The following is a 16,322-nucleotide window of genomic DNA, read 5'->3' on the forward strand; positions in this document are numbered from 1 at the left end:
CGCGTACATTTCTTTAGTAGAGTGACTTGCAGAGATTTTTTGTTTTCTTACTGCCGTACTCGATTCTTTGTCATTGTTTTACTTAAGCCTTTGAGATCTGTTGTCTTCTTCTTTCTTTTCTCTTTCCTTCGTTACACGCTATCTTCAATCTGTGTTTCTGTCCACATTACATCATGAGGAGCGCAGGCATCGCGCTTTTTCCGGTGGCAGTTGGCAACTTACTCTTTACTTTCTTTTTAACCCTGAAATGTTTGCGTTTTGCAACATAATAATAATAATAATAATAATAATAATAATAATAATAATAATAATAATAATAATAATAATAATAATAATAATGCGTTTAATCTCAATAACTCGCATGTTAAGGCGCATCGCGATGCTAACTGAGCGCTAATGGCATTCTTCTGTTCAGGTAAAGGCTGTGAGGATTGAATCACGGCTACGGCGGAAGAATGTCGATGAGGACGAAACTTGAAATTGGTTGGGACCGATGTTTTGGTGCGCGTCAAGGAATCCCAGGTTGAGAAAATTAATAGGAAGCCCTTCACTATACTCCGCCTCTCATAGCTCTGTTTATTGTGTCGCTAAAAACAGAATCAATCAATCAATCAATCAATCAATCAATCAATCAATCAATCAATCAATCAATCAATCAATCAATCAATCAATCAATCAATCAATCAATCAATCAAATGTATATCATTTTGAAAAGAAAGGTACTTTGTACACTAGGAATAATGCCGCTTAATGAAATAAATGAAGCTACGTTATCTGCTTTCCAAAAATTAGATTAAGCGCAACATTTCAAGAAACTCGACATGATTATTGCAGGGAGGGTATATGACGTACGCACGTGAAATGCCCAATGACGTAAAGCATGAATAAGGACTTGTTTACTCGACGGAACTCACACTTTTCCTTTAGAACGATGACGTTTTGCTATGTACTTTAGTATGTTTGGCAGATATATTTCACTACACCTTAGGAAGCGTCTAGACAGGGGGAGGGCTTGTGCGATGCAGAAATTCCTTCAATTATTATAAAGCGGGCGAGCAGGCATGGTGGTTAGATGCGCATGCGTGCCGTCTGCAGGGAGCGAAGCGTAGTTGAGCGCTTCTACGCTTCATGATGACAATCGGGGCGCTGCGGTCAGAGGCCGGTCACAAGCCGCGCGCATCGTTTGCTGCTGCGGCCGTATTAAACCGCTTTCACAGCGACCCCATAGACAGTATCAGATTTCTGAATGCAGCGCAGCTCTGTCACTTGCGAATACAACGTACTTGCCTTGTCCGCCAGCTGTTTGTTTCCCGGTTTGAGAGGCAAAAATATAGCGCTCTTAACTCTGCTTTGTTCAGTAAACACGCTAAAGCTGAGTTTACGAAGATGAGCATTTATTCCGCACTGAGGAACTATCCCTTCATCAGTTGTTGTAAAGGGAGAGCTAGAGTCGGAATTTGTTTTACGAAGGAGCATGTATAGGTGTTGTAAGCGAACGTAATTCGCGCAGGGAGTATTTTTATGCGACAAAATGCGTAATGAAAATGACTTGGTCTAAAGGGATGCAACATACAATCGAGTAAATATTGATATTTGTACAGCTAAACTCCCAGGCTCTATTTCTTTTTCTGTATGGGCGCTGTGATAAACGAGATGTATGGTAATTTCTGTCGACCCGCACACGTTTGCAATATAAATTAACGGCCCTTCTTTTTTTTTTTTGACAGTAGCAATAAACTTGCTTTCGTTTTCTGAAAAAAAAAATGAAAAACAATTTCCTACCTTGTTCGATGATCTATGATTAACTGTATGAAACATGATGAGAATAGTAGCTTTTAGCATGCAAAATAATAGTTTGGACTGTTGAGGGTCGTATAGGTATATTCAAAAGTAGTAGGATAATTCTTAGATCACACGCGTAAATCAGCAACGTGCCAAGCTTTTCCAGCCTTAAATGAAACACGGCAGTGCATCGCAGAGCTCACAATATATGTAGCCTAGCGTAAAGTGCTTCTTTTTCTTGTCCGTCACAAGGAAGTGCAGGCTAACAATGGATTACCTTGATGATGCTGCTCGTCAGTTCATGTTTGTGCTGCTCACGAGCGAGCAGTCCAGTAGGCTTGAGCTGGAAAATAAGAAAAGGCGAACCTTCCAGCTGCAGTGCGCGCAACAGTCGTTTTCTTGTGAACTATGGCCGCTGCACTTGAAGCTGAGTTTTATTCTGCTATGTGGCTGTTGATATTTGTCGTGGTATTTGCCAAAACGCATTCAAGCTTCTCACGCAGAGTCATGTTACCGGCCATCTTTCAATAGGTTCACTTCCTCACTTGTGCGCAAATACTCATTATTCACTTGTTCAGCACGCATCATTTCAATTCGAATGCGATTTGCTTGAAGCACGTGTGCAAGTTTGCCTCACTAACTGCCTCTTCAGGCTTATTTCAGCGACCGGCATCTCGTCGAAGGGTTGCTTGTTGTTTTTGCGGGAGTTTTCTTCAGCGGGAGCGTCGGGTAGCATCGAAGGAACAGTGTCACTCATTAGCCGCAGATGCACTTTTGTAATCTACAATACGCTCAATGAAATGCTTCTCGAAGTGGCTCTTGCTCATGGCTGACGCGGTTTAAGCGCTTTCTCAGCACGCTGATGTGCAAGCTCGCGTTTATCGGAATGTTATGGGTTTCTTGGCGTCAAAATGAGCCCTTGGCTTGCATGTTTGTAGGCGAAATTACGATCCGACGCAAAGGAAGTGGGGCCCCTCCGGCTACTTTTCTTCTGTGCAGAAACACTTTCACTCTGTCTCAAAGCCTACAAAGCTTGGAATTCACGAACATCATCAACAGTATTCACTTCGCTCCGTAAACGCCTAAGTATATTGCAGGAACTCGGAGAACTATCGTGACTGCCAGTGCAGCGCACTATGCCGTCAGAGTGTTAACAGACGATAGAAATGACAGCTTTTGAAAATTACTCATTGCAGCACGAAGCATCACACTTTTGTGCACTCTCTCAGCATAATTTAACCCGTTTCCTTCAGGTTTTACGTTAAAACCAATTATTTTGGTTATAACAAGCGCGCAAGAACTTGGACTGCAGCGCCACTCCTGCGGAGAAGCAGTCAACTACGCCGTTCGGCAAACCTGCGCATCTAGCCGCCGTAAGCAGTGTAGCGAACTACAGCCCTTTGGTGCGTATTTTTATGGCATTTTCAGCACTTAAAATAACAACCCTCGTACCATGTGCTCCACATAAGCGTCGAGTATAGTCTTAGGCGGCAGACGGCTTTGGGTTGAAAATCTCTGCGGAATCTTGAGCCATACGCCACGGAACCCTCTCACCGAATAGAATTGCAGTCAAATAAGATCAATTAAAACATGCGAAGGAAATGTGACAAAATGTCTGATTAAACTAACCTGAAGTCCCCATCTTTAAAACCCAAGATCTATCATCATACTTCCATGCTTCGTCTTACAGCAGTTATATGCATTCCCGAACATAACTAAACGATTGCTATATGGCTTATGTTACTTCTTAGAATTGCGAAAGTTAGAAGCAATGCTAACAAATGCTTTCAGGCGGGTTTCAGCGTTCAGAAAATGTGCAATTATTTCGCACTGCTATGCCTAGAGTGCTGCTTAGAAGCCTGAGTCGAAGCGTGCCCAGAACAGCATCGCTGCGCATCCAAGTGCGCAAATCAGCCCGCACGGTGCACTGAGGGCTGCGAGGACGCTGCTTTATTTATAGTTGGACGGATTCGGCGTCTGCCACCCCAGTGATGCGCATCTCCCGTGACTGCCCCAACCCTGTCATGTTCAGGGTCGCTTATCCCTTCAGGGAGTGTCGCGCGCACTCAGCCGCCCGGACGCGTCATCCACAACCGGTAGACCTGCGGCGATGCGGCGAAACCTGCGGCGAGACAACCGGCGATGCTTGCCAGATAAATTTAACCATTGCCCCCCGTCGCACTAAACTAGTGCACTCGCCCCTATAGCATACGATAAATTTGTAGGCCTCTGTAGCCAATGTCTGTCCTCCTGCCTCCTCTTCGAAAAGTGAATAAGCTTTGGGCCTACATAATCAGTACACGTTTACTTAGTCACCTATCGCATCCCTTTGCCCCTCCCCCAGTACGGGGTAGCCAACTGGAGACAATCTCTGGTTAACCTCCCTGTCTTTCCTTTGTCTTTCACTCTCTCCCCTTAGTCAAGGTCACTAGTTTGCTGACAAGTTAAATGTCAGCTGCGTGCCGTAGTATAATCGTGATTTCGAAGCAGCCACTTACATTGCAGAAGCCGTGTAAACTTGACATGTAATTTCCTTATATGTTCAGTCGCAGCGCATGCCTATAAATGCTATTCAGGAACTGTTGAGAAGTGTTGGTACGAGTGCTCCGCGTTTCCAGACACGTTTCGGCTAGTGCCCCTTCGGTTATCGATGTTAAGACAGAAATGTCATCGAGGGGATCCTGTTCTTTCAGAACGTGAGGGCCCAGCGGAAGAGCACTTTCATGAAAAGGTATATGTGAACCAAATGACAACGCAGTTTCGCTCATTGTATCCTAATCACGTGGCTGACGGGGCAGCATGGACATGTCTAGGGCTTTCCGTGCCCACTGGTATAAAGTAAGAAATGGAGCGGAGCAGTGCTGCTCTAACTGGATAAATTTTGCAGCAGGCCTTAAATGTTCCGGATCGCCAGTCATCTACACATTGCACCTACTATATGTGCCTAATGGAGGTGCATGTATATTCTCAAAGGAAATGGCTTGTAAAGATCATTGGAAACCGTGATGCGGAAAATGTAGGCAGTTGTTGACGGGTGAAGGTTAGCTCACCCCGATCTTCGCAGTTACGTAACTATTCCCGTGTGTCGAAGTGTTTCGCACCACTCGAGATATTTCAACTTAAGTCAGCCTTAGCTGATGTCTGCTGCGAATGTTTATTCGTCCTGCGGTTGAAGCTATCTTTCGGCACGTTTGGTTTTCTGAGCATCGACGGTTCTTCTGTATGGGCAGCATTTCTCAGCAACTGGAAGTTGCTGACGACGCTCCGTCGAACTTGGTCAAAAAACGCCGCCCCGGTGAAGGCGCAATGTGGTCGTTTAGGTTTCCCTGCCGCCCACAGAGGGCGCCTGGTGAGGCGTGTCGCGGACCCGCCTCGGCCTGCGCCACGGCTTCTCCCCTAGCCGCTGCGCAGTGGGCCCGCCCCACTACCGCCTCTGCGTTCGATCCAGGCGGCACAGGCCGCCGCCAGCGAGCGCCCGGAGCGGGAGATTTGTTTGTCGCGCGGCGGGCATCCCTGGCGTTCACGTCCCCGCTGCGATGCGACCGCGGGCGCCCGCACTGGATTACGCGCTCGTCACTGGCGCAGCGGTCAAAGCGTCGCTGGAAGGACGACAGCGCTTCACGGACACCGCCACGCTTCTGACACCGCGGTTCGCTCCAACACCCTGTGGAGCATAAAGAGGTGACGCCAGCTTCGCTTTCGCTCCAACTCCCTGTTAGAGACCGACACCGGCCGGCTGAGCAGCGCATCGGCGATGGAGTGACAGCCACTTCTCGACTGACGCGACCGTCATCACCAACGTCGAGTACTCACTTGCTGTTCACCTCGTTCGCCTTTGATCATCAGCTTCGCAGGTCACTCTTGCTGGGGCATTCGGCGGTGTGTCTCTTTCCTTTGCTTTCTGTGACACGCTCTGCAGAGCGCTGGATGAACGGATAACACGAATGCTTTGTGGTGACTCTTAGTGCTTCAATCACATCGTTTCGTTCTTCATGCTTCGTTATCCCGCGCTCTTCGTCACTAATAGGCGCTCCTGTCGACTGTGCTCAGCACGCGGACCCTGTTTCTCGGTACTGTGACCCACTTCGTGACTCGTCTTGGGCGTATATGTGTGCTGGATGAGTGGTGCATTCGGACAGTGGTCTGATTCAGCGGATTCAATGCGTGACTACAAAGAGATGGTCGTATCTGGCCTTTCATGCGAAAGTGTATGGGGTGACTGTGATGGTGCATCAGAGCACTTTGTCGTATCCATGCTTCTTCGCTCAAGCTTCGCTTTGATAGTGATTTAGTGTTCCCAGCATAGGCTATATTGCTCGGCGAGTGGTTCTTAGCTGCTATTGTATCGCCTGTTTCTGGTGACACGTTGCGCGATATGCTAAAAGTTGAGCTTTATTTTGCTGAGTTATATTTAACTGAGCTTTAGAATTTTTCATTTCAGTTCAAGTCCTCTTTGTTTTTCACAATCATTTTGCAAAGCACAAATATTAATTCAGGGGTTATCTTGTGGGCATGGTATCTTCCTTGAGCAATTACATTAATGGCAATCACCGGAATGTCAGGAAGGTGTTACCATTCAAAAAGAGATGGTCCTTAGCGAAATTTCAAGTCTAGGTCCAGGTCCACTGCCTTTCCCAATATAAGGGGCTGTGGTTGCTAAATACGCGTGACCAATACAAAGATAAAAGAAAGATAGAATCGGTTTTAGCGTCTCGCTCACACCAGCCATATCAAGCAAAAGAAAAGTTTCAAAAGACATCATTCACGTCAATATTGCGGCTACGCAGCTATGTACATCATGAACACACTGTTCGAAATTCCTCCATCGAGGTTGTTTATTTTGATTTCGCGTCGCGCTCAGCATCAGGGAACTAAGTAATCAAAATCACTCAGTAGTAAGCACACTTTGCGCGTGATCAGTACACTCTTGATAGTCCTTCGTATTGGTAGGGACGGTTGTGAACCTCTATTTTACTTACTATTCTCTGGTTGGAGCGGTAATAGCTCATTAGGCAGTACTTGTAAGTCACTTCGTTGGCACTGGTCCGTGGAGGCACAACCATCCCCCATTGCGCGTATGCCATCGTCTCTGGTTCCTCTGTCGTGGTCCCTGCTGTCTTCGGCGGCTGCGAAGTGCTTAGTGGTTCCGTTTCCGTGTCTGCGCTCCTCTCCTACTACGCAAACTGCTGAGCGTCGGCGGCTAGCCATCATGCTTGGAACTGTTGTCCTTGCTCTGGTGTCGGTCGCGATGGCCCGAGCTGGGAATGCCACGGTTTCGCCGTCGGACGATGAAGGTGAGTGCGCGGCAGTGCAAGACCTTGCGCGCGTCCAAGAGAGGCCTTTGGACAGGGAAATGTTATCTCGCAACCTAGTGCAAAGAGTTGCGTGAACCAAAGTGTACAATGAACGCTGCGACTTTGAGAAACTTTATTGCTTTTGTTTCTCACATGTCTAAGAAAGGTTGTACGCCAGCAAATTTCAAACCATTTCAAGGCTGTGATTTCATCTTCCGGTGATTACTAAATATTGACAAGGTGGTCTTAATGAATTCCAGTAAATATTGGCATATGAAGAATACCGTATTGAATGAGTTCGGACACTGTGCGCAACACGAGCCACCGCCTGTAGAAATTTCACGCCGTTCTAATTTATTGGCGTTTCTGTATTCCATATGCAACTGTCAGGCTATCACCGCTGTTGTGAGTCAAACTCACGAGCTCGTTCTCAAATGCAGACGACTACACCGGCACAGTCACGGCGAAGGCTGAGTAGAGGGTATGAGAAAAAAAATACCTAATTTAAAAACGAAGGTTGAAGGTCCTGACAGCGAAGAAGTCTAGGGTATACAAGCACTGCCTCACGGCGCTCAGAACATGCGATGCGAATGACTAGCACGAGCGATGCATCGTAACGAGGAACGATGAGCCGGTATATTTCTACTGGTGGTGAAATGGTCTGTGCACGCGTGGCGTGCACAGACCATTTCCCTTGGCGTCCTGCTATTTCCCTTGGCGTCCTGCTCACATCATCATATTACCGGACGGGAGCGGAAGCTCACAGATATGACGACGATAAAATGGCATCTGAGGGTTTTGACACAGCATCTGCCACTCTTCATTGGAAATAACGTGTCACATTGTTTATTGCATCGATACCTGCTGGCTCTCTACTTGATAAGAGGTACCTCCGCGGCACAGCCATCAGTGCAATTATGGCGAAATTTTATATGTTTTGCTGCTGCTTTAGGTGAATTCTGACGCACGCACGCGCGCACGCACACACAGCACGCCCTCAAAACATGCGCTTCATCGGCGAAAGCCCCTAAAAAGTAAATAGGCGTTTACGAAGAGAATAATGTGATTATTGCTGACCAGAATTTCTAGCACTGGCGGAAATGAGAAAACTTTCGCGAGGACAGCCATCAAGCACTTGGAATTCTAAAATCTTAGTGATCAATTTTCAAGCCAACACACCTTGTGCATATACTACAGTAGTATAACTGACTATCGCCTCGAGTGAAGTTTGTCCGCTTAGTAAGCTTTCAGAAGGTAGCGCAATATTTGTCTCCAAGTCCTGATATTGAGTGGCGCTGTGTAGCGCTCCAAAGGTTATGTTACAGATGAGGGCTGGTGCCTATAGACAAGTGCAAGCTCGAACAGTCGCCACCGTGCTTCGATTGGCAGAGCACCGCACGCGCCGCGCGGGAATTGCCGTTTTGGTATTTCTCAATCATTTGCATTGAAATTATTCTAATGCTGTAGCTTTATAGGCAGAGTTCGCCCATTTCGCAGGCGTGGCGTTCATTTGAGTAAAAATATGGGCTGATCCCGAAGGCAGTGCACTTTAACTTAACACAGCATTTCAAAACGCTAGCTGTCACCAGGGGCAATGTGAGAGACTGACACTTGACACGCTCGCCGGACGTTTCACTGAGCGACTTTGGCACGAGTGAAAAATGCCCACTCTTGTGGCCTAATAGAGCATTGATTTGCTTTGCTGGAAGAGAGACCTTCCGTCCCACCATGAGTCACGCATTTCTTTATAGCAATATAGGCGGACTTCACCCACTTTGGAGGTATCTAACATAAAACTCGAGGTGTGCTGAGGGTTCGGTGCCTTGTCACAGCGTGCACGAACTAGCAAGTGAGTAAGAGATGTGAGGTATAGAAACTTCGTTTTGATCAATTAGAGCGCGCAATGTCACCTGGGACTCATGCGCTCGCAGCCCTCGAGACGCCACAACCATCGCATTCACTTAGCGAGCTAGCGGTGCTAAGTTCTGGCATATATATTTCTTCGTTTAGTTCTGTTTCATTTTTAAACGATAGAGGAGGTGTGGATATTATGGTACGATATTCTCACTGCTATAGTCCACCATGTGTGTTTTCCTCCACTCTCCCCTGGTATTTTTCTCGCATTCTCTGCGGTGTCTCTTTCGCTCCGGCTCTCTCGCACCTTCTGCTGCTTTTTCAGCCTGTATTCTTTCTTTTTCTCATATTTCGCTAGTTTTCTTTATTTCTTCTTTCTTCCTTTTAATGGAGAATAAGAAGCTCGACTCATAAAATTTGACCTTAGAATGAGCAGACTGTGGCTGAGAGAGCGGCTTGATAAACAGCTTTCTCATGAACCCTGTCTACTGTCATGAGCAGTCGGTGGCCAAAAGTTCCCTATTCTGAAGTTCATAAACCTTGACACCGTAAGCATAACGCGCAGTGCACAATAGTGTCCGAGGCTGTGCGGCCTCCACCGGTAGCGACTGCATTGCGTTGGAAAATCCGCTAATTTCATAATCAGCCCGACGCTGGGGTCGTGGCGCGCTGAAATGGCCCGCGGCTACAACTCGTGCTCTTCTCGCGGCTCTTTATGGAAGCGGAGCGCGTCTGTATAGCGCGCCAAAGACGCGTTCTTTTTTTTTTTTTCGGAAGCTTTAATTAGCCTTCTCAATTCTCACGGTAGATAACGCTGCGGGGTCTCTCGCTAACCCTGTTGTGTTTTTCCGAGCTTGAAGAGCGTGATTTATGACGCATGCGGGTCTCGTTTGAAAAGCCACTCCGCACAAAGAATTCGTTACCGTTTCAGAATTTTAAGGAGGGGCTTTGCGCATTGTTTGAAGGGTGGGAGGCAATATTGTTAACGGCGACTGATGGGGCGAATGCTCACGCGCCTGGCCTTCAGCGCTATGTCGCAGCGCAGGTGCAACCGTTCGTACGGCGTGCTGCAGTTGAGCAAGTTTCCGCTATCCGAGTGGACCCGCTTCGCTATCTTTACAGAAAGGTGTTACAGCTACACGACGCTTCTCGTAGGCGACTGGTGTGCGCGACCATCCTTGAATGCGCGGTGAATGCGGTTGTGCGTGCACGTACGCAAACACTGCTCGTCTCTTTCTTTCTTTCTTTCTTTCTTTCTTTCTTTCTTTCTCTCTTTCTTTCTTTCTTTCTTTCTTTCGTTCTTTCTTTCTTCCCCGTTCTCCTCCCTCTGTGGAGTGTAGCAAACCAGGAGCAACGTGATTACCCTCCCCTCCTTTTTGTTTGTCCATTTCTACCGTTTTATGTTGAACCTCAAAAGCACGCAGTGCCAGTTTCCACGATAAAGCTGTGTTATCCGAAAAGTGGATTATTTCCCACCTCCTTTGTGATTAACGGACTAAGACTGCATTTCTAAAATTTTTTATTGTTTCTTCATGTTTTGCTCACTTCCCACAACTCTTCAAGTAGATTTCGCTCAGAACTTTGGTGCCTGAATTCTTTTTCCCTCGCAGTTTCTTTCGATGTTCATATTGTTGGTGTCCTAAATAGTTCCCTTTTCCTGTACCTATTGATTTGCTTTTACGCACTATCAGGATTGTTTTGGACCTTTTCTTGACAGCACTGCCAGGTTATGTTTCCTGAATAGCACCCACACTTGTGTAACGGAGCACGAGCAAGCAAAGATCTAAAGTATTTTTCTTCAATTTTTGTTCCACCTGATTATTGTAGCTGATTGCTTATTTGTATGTATACGTATATTTTGTGCTTGCAGCGCTGAATTGTGCCATTTTCTAAAACCTAACTTTTTTATGAGGTTATGGCCCGTTATCTGGCTCTGCATTAAAAGATGACTTCTGGAATTAAGCCTGGCCTATATGGCTGAGGTTCTCAACAAGATCACAGTTAGTGCGCGAACTAAACTAACCCTTGCTTGGGTTCTGGCAATATCTCGAAGTGTTCGTCAGATGCCACCAAATTATATTCTGGCAATAACAAATGCTTATGTGAATGCAGATTTTTCGCACTCTTTACTCACGAGAAACGCCAACAACGCGAGCACCATTTCTAAGTACTCATTACGATATACGCAAGGAAGCACGCCAGAAATACACAACTCCTTCGGCAATACGGTCCGGCGCCCTCATTTAACCGTCTATTATTTTGTGTTCCTTAGACATGCTTATTTGTTGAATAAAGTTCAAGTGAATTTTGTTTTTGTTGCACAATGAAAAAAAAAGAAAGAAGAAGTAATGACGGCATGTTTCATCAGAGGAAATATTGAACCTTGGTAACAGACTGGCAAGGCCAGAATATGGTTACACCACAAGACTCTAGATGGCACTAAGTGTGCACGTTGCGCCTTCATATCACAAATAATGACCCACAAGTGCATTTATCGCTCCGCTGGCTGCAAGGTATGGCGAGTGGTCCGTGATGTGTCTGTGTTCTGCTGGGTTCCTTTATGTTAACGTATTTCTACCCTCATTGCATAATAGACCTTGTGAGGTTCTCACAGATGTCGTATATAATGTAAACGTGTGTGTAAGTGAGCCTTTTTCTTAAACAAAAGCCGTCGCTGGCAGTCGGGCCTGTGTGCGTCCTGTCCCCGTTATTTGTCTTAGATCACGCTGTTCAGTTCTGTAGATTGCATTCAGGATCATCCCGCATCTGGGATTTTCACTGTATCTGCCCTCAAGCAATTTTAGCTCGTTCGGACTGACTTACACTAATTTTGGCGGAGTGAAGTTCAGCGCCTATAGTGACCCAGAAGCAACAGTGCATTTCTACATCAGTCACATACACGGATTTCTCTCTCTCTCTCTCTCTCTCTCTCTCTATATATATATATATATATATATATATATATATATATATATATATATATATATATATATATATATATATATATATATTTATATATATATATATATATATCGTTTTAAACGCAGTGTTATCCGCGCACCTCTGAAGCTTCGGCGCATGTATGTCTCAATTATTAGGTGAGGATCTATGTTAACAAATGTGCAGATACAAGACACATCTTGGAAACTACGTGAAGCGACGCTTTAGTGAGGAATTTATTTAAATGCGTTAAAACTAAAGCCATTGCGTGAAATTTTGTTTATTTTCACCCTATATGCAGCGGGAAATCTCACGCGATCTTTACGTTTATCCACCCACAGTGTGTCGCAACTTTAACCTCATACAATTTTTGTGTTTACTCGCTGCACAGCCGACAACTTTGCCTGATTTCAAACGCCAAATCAGGCGGATGCGCAATGCGAGATGTCTGCGCAGCGATGTGACGAGGACGAAGGCGATGCGCGCTGCTTGTTGAGAGAAGAACGGCAGCTCTGTGTGCGACACGCGTCCAGCTACATTTAAGCATTCTGCCCGCTCTCGCGTCACATACCCGATCCTGGAGGATTGCCGAGAATGGGCACGTACCCAGCGGAATGTACCCAATGGCTGAATCAATAAAAATTGAGCAAATAAAAAAATCCGTTGGATATAATGCGCATTTACATTGTTACGCACAGCGCTAGATACACTTACTGGCCCTGCTTTTTCGATCAGCATACAAGGACTATAGAAACCAGTTTATTGGTATTTCCATTCGGCGCACGTGTAACATTCGCATATGTATCCGCAAACATATCCGCCGAGTTACTGAGCGACTCAGCAGCAGACAGCAACAACGCCAAACCAGGGAGGGTAAGAAAAGAAAGCTTCACTTTAGAACAGTTGAACAGATAGATTTAGATGAATGATCAGGTAAACAAGTTGGAAGCACGTGCTTTTTTGTGCCCTTACTCGTTTAGAGAGCTCAGGACTCATAGTTAGACTGCATATTTTTGTTGTAGAAAGTGATTTAAAATACACCCACAACTAATATTTCTTTAGAGTCAATTTAAAGAAAAGCTGGTAATGTTAACTTTATCGTTTATTTAAATTAAATTATGGGGTTTTACATGCCAAAACCACTTTCTGATTATGAGGCACCCCGTAGTGAGGGACTCCGGAAATTTCGACCACCTGGGGTTCTTTCACGTGCATCTAAATCTAAGTACACGGGTGTTTTCGCCCCCATCGAAATGCGGCCGCCGTGGCCGGAATTCGATCCCGCGACCTCGTGCTCAGCAGCCCAACACCATAGCCACTGAGCAACCATGGCGGGTATTGTTTATTTGTATTGAAGCATAACAAGTGTCCAAAAATTATTGTAATGTTTTTTAATTCCATCTTTTTCATTATGATGCCAGCTATGCGCGTTTCTGGGTACAACTTGTGCTCCTCTTGACCAACAACACTCAAACGAAATCTAGCCAATACGCGCTGGAATTATAGCGCCACCTCGCGGAGAACGGTCGAGAAAAAACAAATGCCCGAAATATGATCAAAAGCTCATGGCGCTCACATAATCTGACGGAGAAAAAAAAAAGAGCGAGAGAATGAACCTTGCGCTATACTCACGCTTTCGTGTCGGGCCGTCGGTTTTCCAGTTTCGAAAAGACCTCCATTCTCCTCGCCTCTCTGCAGTGGCAATGGTGTCGTGGGGCTCGCACGGATGCGGCATAAAGCCGCGAAGATGCTCGTCCTAAATTGAATATGGCGCGAATTTCAACGTTTGTGCAACGCTTACCACGCCTACAGTACTTCTCTTTCTGTTCTGCCTGTCTTAGAAGGGAAGGTTCGGTGCTTGACACGGCTGTTGCAAGATAAACTTTTTTTTTGCTTTTTTCGCTGCTATTCTTGTGTCGTATTTATTGGCTCGTGTGCTATTGGGTGTTTGTGGTGTCGGTGCAGAGTGGAGCGAAGAGCTGCATTGGGAGACGTCTCCCTTATTCTCCATTTTGGCAACGCTGAAAGGCATGCCTCCGCACACATATCTCGTTCCCCCGTGGGTTACCATTTCTCCTTGGCTGCCTCCATGCCGAGTCAAGGCAAACACGACGCCTTTTGTGTCAGCGCCCGACACCCTTGCGCGCGCCAGGTTGTGTTTGCGCCACGAACGTGAGGCCTCGCTGCGAGCAATCGAAAGGTCGCCCAATACGGGAGACGTCGTCCTGTTCCTTTTATGATCATTATTTTGTTTTCGCTTGGTAACCCTTTACAAGCCGAGACACTCCGAGCATTGTGTGATGAAGCCAGGCCGGCGCATCGGAGTGGGAGTCCTTGTGAGGAAATATGTGCGAAATCGTATTCCTTTCTGGAGTGAATGGCACTGTGATGACATTGGGGCGCACGCTATACGAAACTCCAGAGTGAGGAGAAAGGCACAACATCCAACAGCCGAAAGGGCCATTCTCACCGTCGATGCGCGATGCTTTCGAATCTCTTGCTTGTGCTTGTTCTTGCTTGTGCGCACACTCCGAGGAAACTTCGCCACGTATCGTTTTCCAAACCGTCGCAAGCGCTGAAACGCGAGACCACCACAAGATATGTTGTCACAGGAGCAAGATCGGCAGCAAGATCGACTGTATATGTTGCCTTCGCGTTCAGTTTGCTTCGCGCTCCTGGAAAGCTTGGTTTACGCATTTCAACGTGTAAAAGGCAGCTTTTGCGACCCAACGAAGATTGCGCGAGCGAGTTATTTGCAACCACGTTTTGCTACATACAGCAGCAAAATGTGTCCTTCATACAGCTCGAACACGTCACTATTGATACAGCATGAAAATGCAGAAAACTCGAGACCCTGCAAATATACCGAGAGCTCCACCGGCATTCTGCTTTTCTTCCGGATCACCAACAGAAAAATGCAGGATCCGACATGTTATTGTTTGTGGAAAAACGTGCGAGTTCTCTAATTTAGTGTCACGTGCATGACATTTTTGTCCCTACTGCATTGTACCTTGTGTATTTGCTCATCTGAAAGAAAAGAATAACAGAAAGAAAGGAAGTGAGATATCTTAAAGGTAGCGTTTATGCTGACACTTCTATTTCTCTATTTTTCATGCAATATTTTCTTTTCATTTAGGTTGACAGCGTCTCACATGTAGCAGCTTTCGTGCGCCATACTGAGAAAGGCGTCTTGACGTGTTTGTTGAGAATTGCTTGCTGGAAAGTACTGGTACTTTATTTGAATCTGCTGTCATCTGAATTATTGCAGCCACAGTCGAATTTTACCGCAGAAGCGTATTGTGGGTAAGCTGTCTGTGGACATTCTTTAGCAGATCACAGAGAGTGTGTCGCCTCAGCCTTCGAAAAGTGTCTACCAGATGTCACCATTTTTTTTTCTTTTTGCGCAATCGGAGAAGTACCTGGAAGCATGTGGACTGACGTGCGCACCAGAAAAGTGAGAGCTCTTGGTGCTAAGAAAGCGCACAAGAGGCCGAGAACCGCAGCAGATACCAGACCCGGAAGTAAAGGTGGGGATGCATCATGATTCCGCAGGTAACGATGCTCCGCATCCTCGGACTCCTGATTCAAAAAGACGGGGCCGGGGGAACAGAGTTGGCAAAAATTCAGAGAACAGTGCAACAAATAACCCACCTTATTAAAAGAGTGACGAGAAAAAGGCACGGACTCAAGGAGGAAGACTGCACGAGAATGATACAAGCGCTGCTCACGAGCATCGTCACGTACGGGACCCCGTACGTTGACATAAGAACAGTCAACGAGACAAAGTAAACGCCCACATCAGAAAATCCTACAAAACTGCGTCGGGCCTGTCCCCCTCCACGTCCACAGTGAAACTACTCAAAATGGGAGTTCACAACACGTGGGAAGAGCTCGTGGAAGCGCACAACGTCAACCAACTGGAGAGACTAAAGCTAACAAAAACAGAAAGAGCCCTGCTCCAAAATCTGGGCTACCAAGCCGAGGATGAGAGGCACCTACCTCAGCGTATCCCACACGAGATCAGAGACAAGCTACACATAAGTACCATTCCCAGAAACATGCATCCCGAGTACGACAAGGAAAGGAGACAGGCGAGAATACATGCGCTCAAGCACATACTGGAACGCACCAACAGCAAAGAAGAAAACGTGAGATACACGGACGCAGCTGCGTGCAGAACAAATGACCGATTTGCAATCAGCGTGGTCGACGAGAAGGGCGAAGAGCTTACAGCCACATCCATACGTGCCAAAGACACGAGCACCGCAGAAGAGCTGGGCATAGCCCTGGCCATCGCAACATGCAAGAAGACCCTGGTTACCGTGGTGACGGACTCGCAAGAAGCATGCAGAAGGTATGTGAACGGTAGGATGGGAAAGGCAGCACTTCAGGTCTTGACCAACACCGAGATAGAAACAGCACAAATCCTTTGGACGCCGGGACACGAGCCTC

The 16,322-nt window shown here is 46.4% G+C and overlaps 1 protein-coding gene across 7 annotated transcripts in view; it reads left to right on the forward strand.

Annotated features, from left to right (window-relative positions):
- LOC126531724 (kin of IRRE-like protein 3) overlaps nucleotides 1–16,322 on the forward strand; it is an 861,138-nt gene that overhangs the window by 694,689 nt on the left and 150,127 nt on the right. For 3 of the 7 annotated variants that reach the window (XM_055071421.1, XM_050179409.2, XM_050179411.3), the window contains exon 1: nucleotides 5,241–7,076. The exons of the other annotated variants lie outside the window; for them this stretch is intronic. Coding sequence is in view for 2 of the 3 variants with exons in the window: in XM_050179409.2 (XP_050035366.1) it covers nucleotides 6,860–7,076 (217 nt within the window). In the remaining variant the exon portion in view is untranslated. Of the gene's footprint in view, nucleotides 1–5,240; nucleotides 7,077–16,322 lie in introns of those variants that run through there. 7 annotated transcript variants of the gene reach the window in all.

This window comes from Dermacentor andersoni, chromosome 5 (assembly GCF_023375885.2).
Source record: "Dermacentor andersoni chromosome 5, qqDerAnde1_hic_scaffold, whole genome shotgun sequence".
In the NCBI taxonomy this organism is placed as follows: domain Eukaryota; kingdom Metazoa; phylum Arthropoda; class Arachnida; order Ixodida; family Ixodidae; genus Dermacentor; species Dermacentor andersoni.